The 21647-nt window shown below is 46.6% G+C and overlaps 2 protein-coding genes across 2 annotated transcripts; one reads left to right on the top strand and one right to left on the bottom strand.

Annotated features, from left to right (window-relative positions):
- The first annotated feature begins 600 nt into the window (after positions 1-600).
- Positions 601-10962, top strand: Gkn2 (gastrokine 2). The gene is made up of 6 exons (XM_059256771.1): positions 601-612; positions 6795-6848; positions 7333-7470; positions 9073-9183; positions 9825-9981; positions 10880-10962. Exons 1-6 carry the CDS (start codon positions 601-603, stop codon positions 10960-10962), a joined length of 555 nt encoding a protein of 184 aa, XP_059112754.1.
- A 4811-nt stretch (positions 10963-15773) lies between these two features.
- LOC131906447 (gastrokine-3-like) lies at positions 15774-21273 on the bottom strand. The gene is made up of 6 exons (XM_059257083.1): positions 21205-21273; positions 19839-19892; positions 19526-19660; positions 18091-18198; positions 16898-17039; positions 15774-15973 (listed from the first exon to the last, which is right to left on the bottom strand). The coding sequence occupies exons 1-6, from the start codon at positions 21271-21273 to the stop codon at positions 15879-15881; spliced, it is 603 nt and encodes a 200-aa protein (XP_059113066.1). The 3' UTR covers positions 15774-15878.
- Positions 21274-21647: the final 374 nt, after the last annotated feature.

Raw genomic sequence — 21647 nt, 5'->3', positions numbered from 1 at the left:
AGGCCCTTGCCCACTTCACTTTCTCTTTATTCAGTCTGGGATCTCAGTCTGTGAAATGGTCCCACCCACATTTAGGGAGTCTTCACACCTTAATTCTCTTAATCTGGATAGTCAAACCCCTCAGACTTGCGCTGAGATTTGTTTCCATGGTGATTTTAAACTGACAACCAAGATTACTCTGACACGCATCATAGTTTTAATTTCCATTTCGCAAACCTCCAACGAATCTTCCTTAAATGTGTGCATCATATCTGTGTACATTTTTTGTAAGTAATTTTCAAATCTTTTGTTTGTTTGAGATTTCTTTACATATTCTAGAAATCTGCTCCTTATCAGATATATATTTACAAAATTGTCTCCCAATCTGTCTTTTATTTTCATAGTCTCATCATCATCTTTAGAAAAGCAAAACCTTTTAAATTTATTGAAATTTTTAAATTAATTATAATTAATTATTGAGCTAATTATAATTTGTGAATTTTAATGCAGGCTGTTACCCAGGGCCTCTTTATAGGTGGCCTTTGTCAGGCTGAGAAATCATTCCTGGTTTTGTGAGAGTTGTCAATGGATGTTAAATTGTGCAGATCACTTTCTGCATTCATGAGAATCATCGTACACCATTTCATTTGTGTCTTTCCTGTATTTGAGTGGACTGCTGACTGATTTTCAAATGTTGAACAGATCTTCCATCCTAGAAAATAGCTTCACTTGGCCACAGTGTATTGTTTTCCAATATTTCTGCTTTCAGTAAGGCCAGCATTCTTTAAGATTCCGTCTGTCTGTCCTCAGGTGGGCTCTAGGTCCAATGGTTTTGCTGTTTTCCAGCATCTCTGTCTATCTTCCTATAAGCATAACATCGGACTCAACACTGACTTGGGACTTGTTCTCTCATTTCTCATGTTGCAGAAGAGTTTACATAGAATCAGCACTCTCTCCTCTGTGTGTGTCTGATAGAACCCGTGTGGCGCCATCTGAACGCGGAGCTTCTCTTGTGAGGTTTCTAGCTAAGAATTCAATGTAAAAAGAAAAGAATATTTAGAACCACTGAGGCAATTTGTTTCTTCTTGGCTCAGTTTGGAAGTTGTTTGGTGGGAACTTGGGCCGTTTGCTCTGGGTGGTTGGGTTTGTGGACACAGAGCTGCTGACACAGTTTCGTTACTGTGCGTCAGTGGGCGTAAGGTGTGCAGCAGCGACCCCCTTGCCCCTTTCTGGTGGGAAGAGTCAATACCTTCCCCTTCTGTTCTCTTGTTCTGTTGGCTCCAGGGTCTCAGCCTCACTGACAATTTCAACAAGACACTGGAGTTTCATCCTCTTCCTTCCATTTAAGCCATACCGGCTTCCACTCTTCTCTTTATTATTTCCCCCTTACCTTTCTGCTTGAGGTTCTTTGGGGGGAACTGATTTTTTTCACATTTTTTCATTCCTGGTACTTATTAGCCCAACACATTACATGGCTGTACCCAGCTTTAAGTCTCCCGAGAAAAATGCTATCCCAGAAGTAAAGAGAGCTAGGTATCAGAGAACCAGTCTCCTGTTTAGCACTCTGTGAGAGTCTGAAAGCTGCGAGAAGACACCAGGATTCACAGTTGTGAGCCTCCTAGGAAACCAGCCAAACCTCCCAGAGAAAGCAGCTTCTATCTGTGCCTGACCTTGACCTTGCACCTCACTTACCCAGAAAATCCCATGGAACTGGAGTTTTAGACAGTTGTGAGCCACCATGTGGGTGCTGGGAATCAAACCTGGGTCCTCTGGAAAAGCAGACAGTGAGTGCTCTTAACCCCTGAGCCATCTTTCTGGCCTCCCTCTTTTCAAATTTCTTAAGGCAAATATCCTAACATAAGCATTTAGCATCATATTTTAAGTCCATTTAAAGAAAAATATTCTTTAATTTCTATGTGGCTTCCTCCTTAACCTATGGCTTATTTAAAAGTGACTTCTAAAGTTAACATGCTTGGAGATTTTTCCAGATATACTGCTTTTATTTTAAGTTAATAATTCTGCCCGGGGCCCCAATTCTCTAATGATTTCTGAGGTTACTTTATCTATAGTAATAACAATGATTTTAGGAAGCCCCCGTTCTGAGCTTACTGTGTTGGCTGCTGCTCCTAGTGCATTTTGTTGGCCATCCTGTCAATGTCTGAAGCTGAGGTGAGCAATTCTCTGCTCTTTCTCTCCAGTTGAGGGTCATGAGAGAAACTTTATGGTCGTCATAGGAAACGAGTTATTATTTTCATGGAAAACCATGGACACTATAAATGTGATCTTTCTTGTTTCTAGTTGATATATCTGGCCAGTACAGTTTATGCTTTGGATTCTCGTGTAATTCTAATTCCATATATTCACATTTGCCGTTTTTAATAGTTATTTCTGTTTTCTGGCAGGCAGCAGATTCTCAGAGATCCTTGGTTGGGGCATCAGACTATTTCTCCAGTGATTATCACTAGGCAGACAGTGGTCAGGAGTAGGAAAAGAAATAGATGCCAGAAAATGGAGAGAGGGCTGGAGAGAGAGAGAGAGAGAGAGAGAGAGAGAGAGAGAGAGAGAGAGAGAATGAAATTGAAAAATACCTTAATAACTGGGTTAAAGAAAAAAATCACAGCAAGAATTAAGAAATTTTTTAAAAGGTAAAATAGTTATATGATGAAAATAAAACGTACATAGTGGTAAGTATAATATTTCTCAATGCTTCCATTTAAAATAGCAAGAGAGACTCAATGTAGCAGAACAATGTTCAGCTCAAGATGTCAGACAAAGAGCACAGTGATTCTGTAAGAACCAAGGTAGAAATCAGCAGAAAGGAAAGCAAGTGGGTGCTTGAGGAAACTCACTGACAGGAGCACTTGGAAAGAGCAACACTGGGGGATTTGCTCTACTGGGTTCCAGCACCCATCTGTAGATCTGGGAGTCATCATTGTTGGGTAATAAATGAACCAATGAGGCATGGAGGCAGCAAGCAGGAGGCTATTCCCATGGAAACTGCATGGTTTTAGAAGTTAGGGGCAAAGAACTCCACTATTTACTAACAGATGTAGGAACTACTAGATGTCCAAGTGGAAAAAAGAATGTATTGAAACCTCACGCTACACTCAGAAGTAATAGTAAATTTAAATGTGAAAAGCAGGACTTTAAGAAAATGTGGGAAAACTCATTAAGGACATTGGAAACATTTTGAAAGCAAGACTAAAAGCAAAATTATAAAGAACAACACCTGTGGGAATTTAAATGGCTCTGAAGGTGGGTGCTTCGGAGGTCCACACCCACACAGTCTCACAGACCTGTCCTGCTGCAGCAGATCTGAGGTGTGGACTTGCTCGGCACAGGTCCCTCTGTGTCTGTGACTTTATTCCCTCTGAACATGGGAGGCATAGGCAGGGGTGTCGTTCCTAGCAATGTTTATCAACGCAGCTAGCTTCACATTCCCCCAGTGAATTTTCACTGGAGTTGTGGCCAAGCCTCACAATTTCCAAGGCTGTCTTTGAGCCGGGAGCAAGCTAGACTCTGAAGCCTGCTCATGCCCTACCCCAGCAAGGTGAGGACTTGTGCTTGCCTCGCACAGTCTGAGAGGACTTGTTGCCTCGCACAGTCTGAGAGGACTTGTGGTTAAAAGGGTGGACTCTGGCATCAGACCACACTCAAGCCTCAGCTCCCACCTTTAGAAGTTGTGTGGTCCCAAGGAGTTAGTTCCTTAAGTTCCCTGCACCTTGGCACTCCTCCCGGGAAATGGGACCAGAACCAGAAGGACTACTGAATTAATGTGCGCCAAGTGTTTAGAAAGCCCTGGGACATGATCCATAAATGCTAACAGTGTCATCATTAGGCCTATGGACCTGGAGCTCCTGGGGATGTGTACCTACACATTTGAAAGCAATCCTTTCAAGAGCCCTGGCCTTCTTACTTCTCTGTATCACTTGAGTCAGGGATGGGAGAGCATTGGCAGACGTACTACAAAATGGTTTCATTCCCGCCACAGTGAGCTCAGAAAAAAGACACACCCTTTGCCTCATCCCAGCTGGGCAGCCAAGGCAGCAGGGTTCTACAGAACCAGGGAACCCCTACATGTCCACCACTAAAAACTCTCTTCTTTAAAACTGATTGTGCATTTTAGCTCCTTGCTCAATCGTTCATAAGTTACAGTTGTGTTAAAAACAAAACCTCCCTTCCCTTATAACTTCAACACCCCCAATCTAATTAGCAATTTCTAACTGTGGCAGTAGAAATTACTCAAACTAAGCTCTGCTTTGCTCTCTCAATCTTTTTAAAATATGAAAATTTCTTAAGGTAAGTGGAGATGTGTCACCCACTGTTCATGGTGCCCTGGACAAGGGCTGCCTGAAACATTTGGTTAGTGCTGGTAGACTCCCAAATCTTGGTCCTCATGAATCTCTGCAGACTGCCACCAGCCATGGGGCTGTTCATATTCTAAGCAAAACTCTCCAGCCGCTATCCTCTGTTTTCATGTATGACGCTGAAGTGGACTAAGTCAGCAAGTTGGGCAGTGTTGAAGAGACCCTGAGTGGGGACCGGAAGTCCTAAGGACTTTACATTCGGGAAGGGAGCTAGCATGCTCCTCCGGTGTCTATGTGTGAAGAACAAGCGTCTGCAGTATTGTTATAGGGCGGGAGCTCAACCTGGACAGATAAGCTACGAGTGTTTGCGGAGTGACCAATGGGGAGTTGTCAGTACTGACTAACAAACTTCGCTGATACCTGGGATGTGGTTAGGTCTCCGTCCTGATAAGGGAGTTTGCTGGGGTGTGTCAGAGATATGGACTTGATCTTTTCTGACATGACCACTCAGGAAAGAGATGTCCAGTTCTTGAAAGCGGTATAAAGGCTGGACGCTGCACAGGCGTCCACACTCGCTCCAGCTCCTTCTCTGCCGGCAAAATGAAAACCCCCGTGAGTATGCATGCATTCACGTTCTCTGAGCCCTTGCTGCTGCTCACGCTGCTTGTAGCCAATGTGCTGCGGGTTCCAAGGGTCTTAGACAAACACTGTGCAGGTCGATGCTTCTGGGACTGAATTAACAGTGTTTGAGGAGGGAGTAATGTTGAATTTTTGTGTGTCCATTGCCTGTATTTCTTGGGTTTACTCAAAATGTACAAAGAAAAAAATAGAAACATGTAGAGATTTATCTGGAGGATGTTTACTAATAACCCCGTCTCTTCACTTTGTGAGGGGTGTAGGCATTTGAGAGCAATCGCATTTATCATCTGAAAGAGAAGCGCTACTTTAAAAGCAATGTGTGTAATAAGAATGAGAGCAGCTACCCCCAAACTGTGCTGAGCCCCAGCTTTTCCCACGGACAATCACCTTGTTGTGCCCACAGTGCACACCGGCACTGCTGCCCTCTTTGTGAAGTTGAGGAGACCGAGGCAGAGGAGACTGAATTCTCCAAATCTGTAAACATGGGATGCAGGATGTGGTCTCCCTGGCTTGGGCCCTGTGCGCGGTCGCAATTAGGTGAACTTAGAGCAACCAGAGTGCTCTCATGTCCAAACTCTTTATTAGGGAAGATGACTCCCTTTTCCTGTCTGATACCAGATTCCATGGCTCCACCCTGTGTGCTCGGATACAGGATGGAAGCCCTCCCCCAGCCTCTGCCTCCTGTTTTCACTCAGCCACTAATAGAGAAAGCTGCACACTAAGTGTCAGCCCTAGCGTGACAAAGACTGTCAGACGAACTGAGTCCTCTCCCAATGTCTCTTGATTTCCCAGAAGATCTAAACCTGAAGTTCAAACTTATACCAAATTGTACCAACCTTGGTGTAGAGATAGGAAGGATCTGGGGGCCGAGGACACTTCCTGCGCTCTCTCTTGGCATCCACTGAGATGGTTAGTTGATTCACTTGTCCAAACTTCTAGTCTAGACCCACTAAATAGAACATACAGGAGTGTCTGAGGCTCCGGAGCTACCTGAGGTGAGGTCGGGGAGCCCCATGTAAGTGGACTGCAGGGTGTCTGCATGGACGTTGTTGTTAGAGCCTCCACCCCGGGCCCCAGAAGATAGATGTGAGGAAAGGTTTGCACAGGAGGGCAGCAGCCCCACAGGCAGGTCTTGGAAGCGTGTGCTCTCCCCACGATTTTCCTCCTCCCCACCAGTAACTTAACGGGCAGTAGAGTTCACTGTCCGATCAGAAGAGAGAAGACACCTGCTGCTGATGTCAGCACAGACCTGGAAACGACCCCAGCACAGCATCAGTGCTGCTTCTGGGTAGGCCCAACGGCTCGCTGGCCCTGCTGAGTCAGTAGCACCCCTGAGATGTGGGCTGTGGCAGCAGATGGATGCTTTCTTTGAGGTCAAAGGTTAACTGTGTTCCCAGTATCTTCCTTCCATAGCTGTTCTCAAAAACCCACTGTGACCACGTCACTCACGGATTTGTTTCAAAGGGTTCGTTACCTCAGTCTCAAGAAGCTGACATTTTCCCTTTAGATTAGAGGACTTAACTTATCCACTAATCCCAAGGCGGTTGTGGCTCAGGCCAGGTTTCCCCCTGGTAATTCAGTCTTTCTCTGCTCACCTGCCCACTGTATGTCTAACAAATAACATCAACTCCACAAGTGCCTGCTGAGTGGGCAAATGTGTGTTTTCTACTTTTTTTTCTTTTTTTGCCCCAGAGCAGAAGACCGAACCCAGGGCCTTGTGCTTGCTAGGCAAGCACTCTTGTTTTCTACTTTTTCAAAAACAGACAGCTGGCCACCTGTAAGGGCTGGCTGCTGTCCCTAGGTGCCCACTGTCTCCTCCTGACCCCCTCATTGAGTGACTACCCCACAGAGAACTGATGTGTTTTTCAGGTGGCATTTCTGGTGGTACTGTCCATCTTTGGAATACAATCTCAGGCAGATGAGGTGAGTTGGCTTCTTGGAGCTGTGGGAGGAGGTAAGAGCTATGAGAGACCAGGCCATCCCAAGGACTGGGCAGTCCACATGTCTTCGCTGAGATGGAATCCCAGTAACGGGAAAGATGAAGTGGTTATCTATTTCTGCCTGCAATGCCTTCACAGTGTAATCCACCGCACAGCATAAGCCACCACACAGTGTAACCCACCACACAATGTAACCCACACACAGTGTAACCCACCACACAATGTAACCCACACACAGTGTAACCCACCATGCTAAAATGTGGTGAGTCCTGTTTCCCTTGCAATGACATCACTTTTGTTCTCTTACACATAGCATAATAAAGCAGCAGGCAAAGCTTTCCACTCTGACTCAAGACGAGCCTCAATGGCTTTCCAGCTGTCCAGTGGAGGTTTATCCTGGTGAATGAGCTACTTTTTCAATGCACACTGTTTATAGAAAACTTACTTTGTCTCTGCTGTCAATCTAGGTTTTTAACATCTTCACCCCAAGCTCCAATGGCGGCAGTGTCCAGGAGACAGTGACCATCGACAACGAGAAGAACACTGCCACTGTCAACATCCACGCAGGGGCGTGCTCTTCAACCACCATTTTTGACTATAAGCATGTAAGCAGCAAGGGGATCTGTAGAAGACTGGCTTTTAAAGGGCGGCGTGGGTCAGCCATCGTGTATATATTTAAATTATACTATCTATCTTTACACGTCCTTAAAATTTTCCTCACTTCTCCCTTTCCCTTTAAATAATCAAGCAAGTAAATAAAACTACTACTTAACAGTGATGATGTTGTCCCCCTACTGGCCCAGACACGGACTGGAAGAATAATCAAAGCAATGCCTAGAACATGAACAGGAAACTGCCTGTTGGATGAATAAATGAGAACTTCTGATACAAAACAACCAGAAAACAAGCAGAAACCCAGAACAATGCACACACTTAACTATTTCTGTAGACCGGACCACATGATCCTTGCTACAAGGCCTTCCCAGTGGTGGTTACCAGGGCAACAAGTCTTAAAAACTTGTTCTAAAAGCTTATTGTCCTCCATCCATTTACTGATTTGGATTAATTCACTGATTTCTTTCTCCAACACTTATTATGGGCTGCCTTACCCCAGATACCCGGCATGGACACCAACAATGGGTGTCTGAAGTTGGGTTTGTTTTTCTTCCCTTTTTCTTCTCAAAACTCCCCACTTGCATTCTCTCGGGGCTGCTGGGAATTCCATGCCACTTTTTGAGTATAGAGTCTTTGATGTCTTCAACAGAAGTGCAACTAAAATGATCTTCAAATAGATTTTATGGAAATCCCAAAAGTGGCTTTTTAAAAAATCGAATTATGGAGATTTGTTTAAGCCCTTTTTCTCTCATCAGCCTGAGTGCCTTGGTCTCTTGTTAAATTTAGGTACTAAGACTTTTGAGGATTGAAAAATAGGAAGAAGAGTGTTTTTTTTTTTATATATTTGAAGCATCACAGAAAATTTCCACTCAAGATCAAAATATGACAGCCTGTGATCCTTCCTCATGTTAGACTCCCACTCACCTGTGCTCTCCTAATGCAGCTTCCTCAGTTTACCCTCTCCGTGTGGTAGGTAGAGTCTGAGGTAGAGAAAAGGATGGAGAAGAGGGGAAAGGAAGGGTGCACAGGTAAAGTATGTGAGATGAGGGTAGATGTAAGCATGCCCAGGAGACTTCTAGAACAGCATGGCCTAGGAGAACGTCAAGCCAGGTCGAGACGTTCTACGTTTGACTTTTCCAGAAGGGAAGCTTCTAGTAATTGTGGCTACTGAGTACTCGAAGTGCACCGTGAAATAATTTGTAAATTTCACTGGATTTGAATTTAAATAGCCACATGTGGAGCCATTATGGTATTGAATGATCCAGTCCTAAAGGATATTGTAGATAGTCAAAAATGAAGAACAGGCTGGATAAAACTCAAAGGAAAGAGGCAGAGAGCTGTCCTTCTCGGTCTTTAAACCCTATGTTGTAGGCCTCAATTCCAGAACACAAAGAGGATGTGCCAGTTTCACGGGTGTACAGGAGACAAGTGGAAAAACAAAATCTCCATATCAAAGATGAGTGGACAGAATCTCAGACTGACAAGCGACATTAACTCACAGTGGATACTCAGTCCTTTCTTCTGAGACTCAATGTCAGCCTCACCAAATCAGAATCCTGGAAACTTCAGTAACTGTGCTGTCGCTCCCTCAGGGTTACATCGCATCCCGGGTACTCTCCCGAAGAGCCTGCTACGTCCTCAAGATGGACCACAAAGCCATCCCTGCTCTGGACAAACTCCAACGGTACCTCTACGAGAAGCAGGTAGCTTGGGATTCCTTGAAAAGTCTGCTCCTGAGCCAGCCCATGCGGCTGCCCACAGAGAGATGTGGATGAAACAGTAGACCATAATTTATGTTTCCATGCCTGTGATGCTCAACTTATTAACGTGTTTTCACATTTGCGGGAGGGAGGAACGGAAATTCATCTCGGCTCAGTTTTCATCATAGAGCCCTGAAAACATGAATTTATAAGAACTTAAATGAACTGTCTTTGGAGATGGGGCTGGTAAACCTTTCTTCTTGGAGGTGAGATCTAAGATAAAATGTTTGGTTGAAAATGAGTACATTCATGATATTTAAGAATACAAACACACAGACAGATACTACCAAAGTTCGAGACTCTCCACACAGTGCGCTGAGGCTAGACACCTAGTTTTAGCCCTGTCTACACCATTCCATCTGCCTCTCCCTTTTCAGGAGATTTGCCTTCTGTGGGTTTATTGCAGTGAAGTGCTGTGGGTAAAAACGAGCTTTTCCCCCAGGCAGAGTAGCCAGCGGAAACCATGACTTGAAATGTCTGAATGCCCTTTAATTAACCACTGCAAAGAGAAAGCCACTCACAATTTAAAGTCAGGTCCACCAGGCTCACTAGCTTCTCCACCACCGTTCCTTTATGTCACCTAGGCAATGAGCACCATGGACTCCAGAGAGTACACTTGGGTCAAGTATAACCCTTTGAAGTCGCTGATCATGAAGGTGGATTGGTTCCTGTTTGGGTCGCCTATTGAGCAGCTGTGCAAGCACATCCCCCTGTATGAGGGGGAGGTGGTTACAAAGCCAAGTGAGTACCAAAGAAGCCAATCAAGTTCTGGAAGCTGCTGTGTGCCACGCAGTGGGGGGCGGGGACGGGCTGTGTGAAATATGCATAAGTGAAAACATGACTCAGTTCAGGTTCTTTAGGAATTGAATTTCTACTATGTGAATGCACTGCTAGATTTGCCAGGAGCACAGAAATGGGCAAAACTCTGCCTCCGAGAGGTTCGGTGCAGTGGGAAAGGGAATGAGTGAAAACGATGAATGGGGTCGGGAAGGGTTCAAACCTGCGATCCTCATTTTTCACATGTAAATGCTCCATGTAGAAAAGCATTCCTGGAGCACCTTCCAAACAGTATTCTCTGGAGATGTTTAGGAGTGCTGCCAGGATCTGGCACAGTGGTCCAGGGAAGAGAGGACGGAGTGAGCACACAGGATCTGGCACAGTGGTCCAGGGAAGAGAGGATGGAGTGAGCACATAGGCAGGGGATGGCAGCTGGGTGTCACAGGGCACTGTGATCATCGCTGAATTTTGCACTGACTGTGGCAAAGTGACCAGAACCAGTGGACAATGAACTTAACAAGAGACATTTGTCAGAGTAGTGGGAGGTGAAGAAGAAGGTGTCAGCATGTGCCGTGCATTTGCCCAGAACGACAGCATTCATAAGGGCTTAGAGAGGCAGAAGAGCATGCTGTCAATGCAGAGCCGTGCAGCATCCACCAAGATGCAGCACAGCAAACTCCAGAGCTGCCATTCTTATGTAAGTTAATTTAGTGGTAGTAGCAGCAGCAGTAATACAGCTATGGCTAAAATCTTGGTGCTATGAAATGACAAGTCCCTCCCCTTCAGGCCCCTTTGAAACTATTGGCTTGCTGCATTGAAACGCATTTTGAATACCATTTCGTTACATTTTTCCCATTTCCAGAAGAGGTGTCCACTGGAGCCTGTGCAAAGGTTGGCCTCCTGGGGCTCCTGGGAGTCTCCATCTGTGCAGGAATTCACATCTGAGATGGTCCATCAGCTGCCTTCATCTTTCTAAAGAAGTTCACCTTTGGTTTCCACTCAGCAGCCAAACCAGATGCGTCCCAACATTCCATCTACTTACGAGATTCAATAATAACACATAAATGATATATTTACAGATATTTGTGTGTTTGTTCCTTTCATGGACACAGTGGGGAGCCAAGCGATGTTGACCTTAATATATAGAAGGACTCCAAATAAGGTATACAATGTATGAAAATGTCCAGATGATGGGGCCGAGCCACGTGCAGTCTAACTAGTGGGGTATGAGCCTCCGTCTCCCTCTGCAGCTGCCCACAGACCAGCTGCCCACCTGTGGTCTCAAGGCTCAGACAGCAGGATTGAGCAGGGACTCGGGTGGCCATGGCTTTGAATGGGAAGAGGGTGGGATAGGGCATACTCTTGTTCAACAACCTCACTGCTCTAATGAAAGAAGTTCCCTCTTCTGACCAATGACTCAGGTTTGAGGGCCATTCAGGTGCCTTTTAAGATGCGTGTGTTAATTTGCTGAAGCCCCAGTCTTGGTCACAGGGGATAATATTCTCTTATGTGCCAAGCCAAAGTGATCAGGGAGGGAGGGGCAGTAGTAACACCAGGAACAGAAACAGCGAAGCTGGGATTCCAAGCTAATACACTGCAGGAAAAGTGTCCAAGGCTTAAAATGAATGACATCGTGTGGACCAATTTCCAGACCAGTTAACCAGGTTTCATGTAGTCTGGGTAGCTGGATGCAAATTCAGAACCAAGAGAGACTTAACAGGAACCCCTCTCTATCACTGCATCTTCCTAGTCCTCACACTGGCCCATGGACAGACACATCAGAAGTGCCTTCTGTGTACTTGGCGCTGGGGAATGATGGGACAAGAAGCTCAAGCTACCATAGTCAAGGATGCTATTTTCTTGGTGGGGAAATGGGACTTTTCTTTCTTTCTTTCTTTCTTTCTTTCTTTCTTTCTTTCTTTCTTTCTTTCTTTCCTTTCTTTCTTTCTTTCTTTCTTTCTTTCTTTCTTTCCTTTCTTTCTTTCTTTCTTTCTTTCCTTTATTCTTTTTTTTCAAGACAGGGTTTCTCTGTGTAGTTTTGGAGCCTTTCCTGCAACTCGCTCTGTAGACAAGGCTAGTCTCAAACTCACAGAGATCCGCCTGCCTCTGTCTCCTGAGTGCTGGGATCAAAGGCGTGCACACTTTTATAAAGAGTCTGATGACAGCAGCATCAAGTATACTCTAGACTGCCAAGCAGAGGACAGAGTGTTTTAGGAGTCTGCGAGATGTGGAACCCAAGCCAGATTTGCTGCAGCTGAGAGTCTTATGTAGCTAGTCACAGAGGAGGAGGGGCATCCTGGAGCTGGGGGCTTAATAATGTCCAGATTCTTTCCCCACCTCTCAGCTGTATTTTTTTCTGGGCAGCCTCTGCATCTTCATGGCTTTCTGCATGAGGAGAGAGAACCAGCACCATGGTCCACTACAGGGTATCCATCTTGGCTTCATTGCCAGAGAGACAGGGCTTCTCTTCATTCTGGCTATGAGTTGGTTTAGCTCCAAAGTCTCAGGTTGGCTCCCATGGCCAGGATGAGTGGCTGGGCACAGGGAGAGTGTTAGCATTTGCAACCTCCTTGGGGGTTTGCTCAGATAATTCCTTTGGCTTTAATCGTATTGGTTCCACTTTGAAAGTAGAGTCACAGGTCTGTTTCCTCACTTTGCTGTCTCTAAATCACCCCTTCCTCCTAGGGAGGCTGGGGCCCTGCTAAGTTCCTCATAGTTAGCCCCTTCTAAGGGCCAAGGAAAGTAGATATCAACTTTTAACTCGGGGTGCTCAAGCCTGGGGCGCTCCTTGGGCCATGAGCAAAGAGGATTGAGCCCGGACCAATGGTCTCGAATGCTGGAAGAGGCCCCAGGTCTCCAAAGGCACACAAGATCAACCCTGCCTGGAGCCAGCTTGTCAAAGGAGTCCTTGAAGGAGCCAAGGTCGGGTGGAGTGCTAGATGGGACTGTTATTTCCTAAGAGTTCCTTCTCACAGCAAATCAAATCCTATGGTGATATTTTACTTGTACTGAAATGTGATTTTATTTGTATGTTAATAAATAAAGTTGCCTGGGGGTCAGAGCTAATAGCAAGCCATAGCAGAAGCTGGGTGGTGGTGGTGCACGCCTTTAATCCCAGCACTTGAGAGGCAGAGCTAGGCAGATCTCTGTGTGTTCAAGGATACAGCCAGCATGGAGACACACGCCTTTAATCTCAATACCAACCATAGAAGACCTGGAGGTCTATACAGACAGACAGTGACGAGGAGGTCATGTGGTTGGGTTTACAACCAATGAGAAGGCAGAACAGAAAGTCTATATAAAGACAAACACACAGGAAGTAGGTCTCTTGCTGAGGAGGACAGCAGTGGCAGTGAAGGGTAAGGTTTTTAGCTCTTAGCTCTGACATCTTGGGCTTTCATCTCTGCATTGGCTCTGTGTTTCTTATTTAACAAGACGGTTACATCTACAAAATCCCATGTCATACACACACATTTGCTCATCTAAGGGGGATAAAGTGCATTCTATTCATCCATAGATACTGGCATTAGAAGATATAGACCCCAATATTTCATTGTAGAATTACTTGTTAGGATTATTGACACAATGAATGAATTTAGCATTATTTGGGCAAACATAATGAATGGATGATGAGCTAAAAATCAATACTGAGCTTTTGGTTTCTGATAATGGTGAAATAACTTAGATCAGTCCAGCTTTCCTACCATTATAGTTATGTCTGAACAAAATATGAAAAATGACTTCTAAAGGCATGGGGGTGACCCTTGCCGAGGAAATCTAGAGAAAGGGTCACTTATCTGCAGCTGATTACACCTGTCTAATATTCCTCTTCAAAACAAGCTCACCGACAGCCCACCAGTCTTTTCCCCAGCCCTTTCTTTCCAGCCAGCGCACCCCCAGGCTGTGTAAGCAGAGGCTAAGCATTCCTTCTGGGCATCCTTTAGTTGTAGGGGCCTAACCATGATCTGTCAAGTTAGTTTTCAACTATGTATGACTTCTCCCCTGTCCCCAGGAGATGGGCCGTTGTCACTGTCACAGCCAGAGAAGGCTCTTCTGGCCTGCAGCAATGTAAGGACAGACAGTGTTCAACACTCTGCCATGCACAGTATGACCCCACAGCGAAGAGTTTTCTGGTTCAACGCATTAACAGTTAAATTTGGAGAAAGCCTGGGCTAAGTCAGTCTTGTTTCTCTTAAGAAAACAAGATCATCCTTTCTCTTAAGAAAGCAAGAGGCAGATTGGCCTAGAGTGGTCAGGTGACCAAGGCTCTGACCAATAACATGTAGGCAGAAGTCTGCTAAATGAGGCTTCCAGGATCCATGTTCTTTCCAGAGAAAGAAATATAGATTCAGATGGCCGCGAATTTGGTTCTTTGCTCTTTCTCATTCCCCTTCCTGTGATGGGGATGTGATACTGATGTCCAGAGCTGTGTCTGCCATGGTGGGGTCATGAGGTAACATTGTCAGGGAGGCCAGGTCAGGAAAGGAAGGGCTGTGCCTCACCTTAGGCCTCAGTACAAATCTTGATCTCCTTTCAACATTTGTCATTGTGCTGAGTGAAAGGGAAGCCATCCGGCCTGCCGCAGTCTCAGGAAACAAGCTGCCATGGATGTCGCCCTGACAGCCCTGAGCAACTTGTGCTGTGGCTCCCGGATTAGAGTCAGGACCTGAGGCCTCAGGCTCTGGTCCTGCCACGAAGCTGAGGAGGCTGTGGCCATGGACAACCATGGGGGTGCCTTGCTGGGAACAACAGAGGTCTGCTTTAGAAAGAACTTGAAAACCACTCCAGAAAGAACTTGAAAACCTTGTCCCCAAGGTTCCAAGGAACAGCAGGGATGGGGAGAGTTAGGTGACACCACACGGGCGGAGGTTTTAGTGAAAGGGACAGGGCTGTCCTTGCAAGGGGGACAGTTACAGAAAGAAGGCTGAATATCTGCATCTTTAGTGATTTGCAGTGGGCACGGGCACACTTAGCTAAGGGGCATTGCTTAGAGTTTTAGAGGGAGCCTCCAGGACTACTCTGTGGGTTGTCACTGTGTAGCTGGACCGGCACAAGAAAGAGACACCTCAGGAGTGCCAGTCCCCGTTTTCAGGAGACAAGTGCAGCCTTAGGTCTGACCATCCAGACTGGGTGCCATTGGTGGTTTGTTCATTTATTGCCAAAACTTCTCAAGAGATAGCCTAAAAAGATTCAGAAATGAAAGGTTCTGGTGGAGTCGCCCCAATGCTGTAGGACATGGCTGGCAGTGCACAGAAGATGAGGGAGCCTGCAGAAGATGAGGGAGCCTGCAGAGGATGAGGGAGCCTGCAGAGGATGAGGGAGCCTGCAGAAGATGAGGGAGCCTGCAGAGGATGAGGGAGCCTGCAGAGGGTGGGGGAGCCTGCAGAGGATAAGGGAGCCTGCAGAGGATGAGGGAGCCTGCAGAGGATGGGGGAGCCTGCAGAGGATGGGGGAACCTGCAGAGGATGGGGGAGCCTGCAGAGGGTGAGGGAGCTTGTAGAGGATGAGGGAGCCTGCAGAGGATGAGGGAGCCTGCAGAGGATGAGGGAGCCTGCAGAGGATGAGGGAGCCTGCAGAGGGTGAGGGAACCTGCAGAGGATGGGGGAGCCTGCAGAGGATGGGGGAGCCTGCAGAGGATGGGGGAGCCTGCAGAGGATGAGGGAATCTGTCTGCTAGACCAGTGACATGGATACTTTATTATTTCTTCCTCAAAGGTAGAAAATGTACCCACCCCACCCCACCCCAGATCACAGGACTAGTGTTGTATGGAAAGCCAGAAGGCAGAGGACTGGAAAGAGCTGCTTTCCACAGGCAGAGGCTGGAGCAGGCATATCCAATCTTCACATGGCTGCTGTAGAGGTTCAGAGCCCAGGAATCTCACCACAGATGGACAGCCCCACGAAGGACATAAACTGGAGCTCAGAACAGGAGTCTGGGTCCATCGCCAGGGCAGTACCTTCAAGAGGAAGGAACTGCACTTTAGAGATAAGGTCAGAGTCAACAGGTACACCAGGCACCTGCATTGGATAAATGCTCAGATCAGTGCAAGCCCACCCTGGCCCCTGTCTCCAGCCCCTGCAATAATCACCTCTTTCTTTTTCACTCTTCCTTTATTATGTGTTTTTACCTCCTAGCCCGGCATCTGTTTCTCTCCTGGATCCTCATGTTTTAAAGAACTATGGCTTGTGGGGGAACTTAGACCAAGGTATAAAGAGAGTGGCAACAGCCATGTTGCTGACGTCACGGGGACTCATGGGCAGATCTTGGAGTCTTAGCCCTGCTATTTAGGCTCTTCAGGTCACTGATCCCCTTCACACCCCCAGCAGGACTGCCAGCCATCAGCTTCTTCTATCCTACTCTACCCCCTACCCTATCCCATCCCATCGCATCTCATCCCATCCCATCCCATCCCATCCCATCCCATCCCATCCCATCCCACCCCACCCCATCCCACCCCACCCCATCCCATCCCATCCCATCCCACCCCATCCCATCCCATCCCATCCTATCCCATCCCATCCCATCCCATCCTGTTCTATTCAGTGTCATCTCTAACAATTGGGCTCCAGGCACCTTGAGAAAGAGTAGGACCAAGGACTCCAAAGTCATAGGTTTTCCCCTACAGTGGGCATGGATCAGGGCAGGATGTCCATCAGCCATCAAATCCCTGAGGAGATGACTGGCTTTGGCCTTCTGATGAGGCTATGGCTGTTTCCCTTCCCCAGGAGCCCCGTGAGGAATTCCCTGTCCCAGACCACGCCAACTTTCTTTCATTGGAGAAGCAATGGCATCAGCTGGCATTACAGCTTGCTGATAGGTCCTGAAACTCCTCCTGCATCTTTCGATGTATGCACCTCCTCTTTTTGCTTTTTGAACACACCTTCTTTTTGCTGTTGGGCAAAGTAGGTGGGGACTGCTCTGCACAGGTCCTTGACAGGCACTCCGTATTGGGCCAAGTTTTTGACTCGACTGGGTAAAACCGTGTAGGTCAGTCCGCGGGTGGGTGGGTAGTGATCGGAAGCCTGGAAGAGGGGGTGTCTCAGATATAACATATCCAAGAAGGGGTTCACAGGCAAGTTGTGAACGTGCGTGGGATTCAGTTAACAGTGCCCTCTGAGAACCCAGACTTACTTTCCAGGTGTCTCTAGATGCAATATTTTATCAGGCCACAAGAGGGCAAAAGCGTGGCGTTTCCTATCAGCCTTAGGTGCTTTCTGAACCAGAATGATAACACAGAGTAGTTTAAAACATTTGTTGCATTTGTATTTTGTCAAATTAGATGAACGGGACACTTTCAACTTCTCTTTTAAAGATATATGTTTTAAATTTATGTGTATGAGTGTTTAATTAAAGTTACAGATTGATGTGAGCCACCTTGTGGGGGCTGGGAACCAAACCTGGTTTCTCTGTGAGAGTAGAAAATGTTGGTAACCTCTGAGCCATTTCTTCACCCCAACTTCTTTTAAAAATAGCATTGCTTTAGCACACTTTTATTTATTTCCTGGAGTTAGTCCAGCTACCCTCAGTCCTGAATGCTGTCCAAATGTGTTGATATTTAAGCAAAGTTTGAACAGATTCCATGAGCTGCCAAGGATTTCTTCATGGTTTTTTACTTATTCCTATTAACAGTACCCGTTAACAGGCAAGAATTTCAGCAACCTTGGGATTCATTGCAATTAAAGATGATGGTGATGATAATAATAATGGTGTGTATGAACATATGAGTGTGTGTGTGTGTGTGTGTGTGTGTGTGTGTGTGTGTGTGTGTGTGGTGGGTCAGGAAAGATAGGAAGCAGGGGACATGAAATCACTGGAATGTTTGTATCCAACCACTTGTCTTCTCTAGCATAGCTTGAACCCATTGGGAATGCATCTAAATGAGGTCATTGATTCAATTGTGACTTGTCTTTAGTGGACCACTGATGTCCTCGAGTTCTTTGCATATGGTGTGATTTCATGGCATGAAGAATAGATATGAATGAAGCTCCTGTGAGTGAGGTATTGCCAGGAGACTGGCTGTAAGTTGGAAAAGCCTGTAGTAGATGCCTATCAGAGAGAACTGGACTCACTCACCTGTTGGCCCAGGGCCTGGGTAATATCATCCAAACTTGGGAAGACTGCTAGATCCATCTTGGCCAGGACACAGGCCATCTTACTAAACAGTTTAACTGCCAGGAGGGCCTTAAAGCAACAGGGCAGAAACATGGCATTCAGTCAGTCTCAGAGCTCACATACATGCTCCCTCAGGTGTCCGCACCCTGCTAGTCTGACTGCAATGCAGAACGTATCAGCAATGCTGCACCCTGGATGCCAGAGCACAGGGCAGCATCAGGAGTGGTGTGGTATTGAGCCCCGTGCTCTACTGGGTATCAGGAGTGGTGTGGTACTGAGCCCCGTGCTCTACTGGGTATCAGGAGTGGTGTGGTACTGAGCCCTCTGTTACCATTTCCTCTGCTCCTGATGGTGAAGGCTTTCTCTCCTAGGATGTTCTGAAATGCTAACATAAAGGTGTGTGTGCCTGACTGAGCAGATGGTAATACAATACAGTTGATCTTAAGGGCCTAGCCTGCTACTCAACGGCTCTTGGGATCCTCAGTGGCCTCCCTGAGACTCAGTTTCTTTATCTGTAAGGCAGGAGGAATGGCCTTTCCTCCATAAAGTTGTCATGGAGATGAGGGGAGAGCTGAGATCCGCACTGCCTGGGAGAAAGTTGTGTAAGTTGGAAAGGGCTCTCTGAAAACCCAGGGCAGTCAGGAGGCCTGCGTCACGACACTTGGATTCTAGAGCTAGGTCTGTCCTGGATGCCTCTTCCTTGTGGCCTATTATTTGTTCTTTCCTGGCTTAGATCAGAGCTGCAGTTTGATGGGGCTGGGGCTGGCTGAGCCCCAGGCACAGCTGCGAGAAGCTAATCCTCTAGCAATAGTTCTGCCTCCCGTGCGCCACCTAGTGGCCTACGGTGGAATATTGCTTTGAGGAAATTTTTAGGAGGGTTTAGTCTGTAGACTTGGAAGGATTCCGGGAATCTCCCTGGGAAAGTAAGAGTGGGGAGGTGAAGAGAGAGAAGGTGTTTGCGGAAGAGAACATGGCAAGAATGTGACACTTGGGTGAGGAGGGCCTGGGTCGCAAAGGGCAGAGTGAGAGTATGGGTGTTGACTCAGGGTCCCACAAGGTAGAAGAGGCAGCTGTTGGAGCTGTTTTGCAGATACGGTAACTGAGGTTTGCCAGGCAGAAAAACATCTCTGTGGTCACAGAACATTATTAGAGTTGTGCCAAGGCACTAGGGTTCTCTTCCTGATCATGCGTCATCCTAATTGGTCTTACTCATGAAGGAGAGGGTAGTTCACAGCAATATTCCTTTAGAAGTCACATTAAATATGGAGTTCAGACAAAAATAACTTCTACAGCAACCCAGTCTCAGGGGAGGACACTGAAGATGGAACGGCACTCTGGTCCACTTGGACCACACAGTGTTCCTTTGGCACTGTAATAAGTGTGTTTCACAGCTTACGTTCTTGTAGTTCACGATTCCATTCCATTCACTCAAAATATTGGTGTCTTGGATGCTGACCATACATTGGAGGGCATCGACATGGATGGTCTGGGTCCCCACAGAGCCATCCAGAGGATGACTGTCATTGGTGTTCTAGAAAAGACCAATCAATAGTGGAAAAGTCAGTGGCCCCAAGTGTCTACCTGCCTATCCCTTGTAGGGTGAAGGGGAATCCACGAGAGATTATGGGAATGCCAACCTTGGCTGTTAGCTTTGAAATGTTTATGCTAAAAGAAAGTCCTGCAGACTGGGCCCTCTCCACCATACTCACCATCAGGGCCAGAGAGGGAACTAGAAAGATGCTCACAAGAATGGAAGGTGCAATCTGAAATGGAACAAAGGTCAATGTGCTTTGTCCTTAGCCTCAGATGAGTTTAGACTCCAGAATCTGCCGTGCGGGACAGATCTTTCTAATGGGGGTCTACAGCTCTCACCTTCGCTCACCCCTATAGGGCCCTGAGTGTGTCAGGAGACCACAGTGTACTGTGCTCCAACAGGGTGTGCCCACTACTCAGGAGACAAAGCTTTGTCAGTCACTCAAGGATTCCTCCTGTGTGGCTTCCACTGGGTAGATTTAGCCAACCTTACAGACTCTGACCAGCACACAGGGCAGGACCAGCCTGGGCCACAATAGCTCGGGTGCCCACTCTTTCTTTCGGGACCATCCTCTCTACTTCTGTGGCTGGGCACACCCTCTGCTCCGGCTCTTCACCCCAAACCCCAAAGCTCACAGTTGGCCCTGCTCCACCCCCTGCCTACCCTCCAACCCTCTGGAGACTGACTCCTTCCAGGTTTCCATTCCTCTGGATTCTCTTACCTTGTCTGAGGAGAAAAGATACTCGCCACCATTCCCAAGCTATTTTGTGGGCGAAATGATGTTAGAATGTATCTAGGCCTTAAAATATGTGAGTAACTCATTTTCTCTGCCCTGCCCATTGAGGGAATTCTCTGCATCAGACATCCATGAAAGAACTGAGGGCTAGGATAAGCTGGCCATAGTTTATCATGTACTTGAGGCTCACCCAGCTCAAGTGCACCCACCGTGTGGAGGGGAACCGAAAGTTCTTCCCTCCTCTGTGCACCCGTGTAAAGTCTGCATTCAAGTTCAATAATAAAAGGCAGGCGACACCTCAGAGGCCAAGGAAATGGCTCTTCTACAATATCATTATCACCGCAGAGCAATGAGGTCTGCCACAGATGCGGGAGCTGCAGAGAGCAAGACTGCCTTATTGGATGATTGAAAGCTGGATCGTCATGCCTGCCTTTAATGCCAGCACTCAGAAGTGTGAGGCTAGTCACAAGGACTTCAAGGTAGCCTGGACTACAGAATGAGACCTTGTCTCAAAAAAAAATCTGAAGGAACAAAAACACACCATTCCAGTTGGCGTCACGTTTATCTGTCATTTTTTTTTTCCCACCAGCAATTTGTAAAACAGAAACACGACTCCAGCCCTGAAAGAGTCCTGACTTTTTAAAGAAATTAGCTGTTGATTCTGGTAGAAAACACCATTCACTCAGATTCTGCATGCCAAATCAGAGTTTGAAAATCTTCTTTGGGTTGAGTTTGAAGAGTTCCTGGAGAGGGGAGAAGACCTCCTTGTCTGTTTTGACACATGCAAAATTAAAAATGTACTCACGAGGCATTTCATGTTGTTTCTCTTGGGCTTTATGCGCCGGCATGCATAATACGCTTTCCTATGCCCCATTGACTTCCTAAGTCTGGTTTATATAGCTCTCAATCTCCCAGGTCTCACTATGATAAGGGACTTTGGGAGTAGTTATCCATGACCCAGAAACCATTAGGGGAAAAACTAGTTATGTGATTAGAGTTATCAGTTCCCTTTACTACAGCTGAGTGTTTTTTTTTTTCTCCCAATAGCCCTACAGGTTCCAAGGCAAACACCAGATAAGAATAGGTCTTTGTGGCTGCCGTACTGGTGACCTTAGCCACTATGCAAAAAGTTGTCAGCAGCAGACTCCACAAAATGCTCCTGATACCAAACCAAGATGCTCACCACTTTTACTTCTTGATTTCTGAAAAGTATTTTTTCTTAACGGTGAGGGCAGTTTAGAAGAAACC

The sequence above is a fragment of the Peromyscus eremicus genome, chromosome 3, assembly GCF_949786415.1.
Source record: "Peromyscus eremicus chromosome 3, PerEre_H2_v1, whole genome shotgun sequence".
Taxonomy (NCBI): domain Eukaryota; kingdom Metazoa; phylum Chordata; class Mammalia; order Rodentia; family Cricetidae; genus Peromyscus; species Peromyscus eremicus.
The sequence above is the reverse complement of the archived record's forward strand: the minus strand, read 5'-3'. Positions and strand labels throughout refer to the sequence as shown.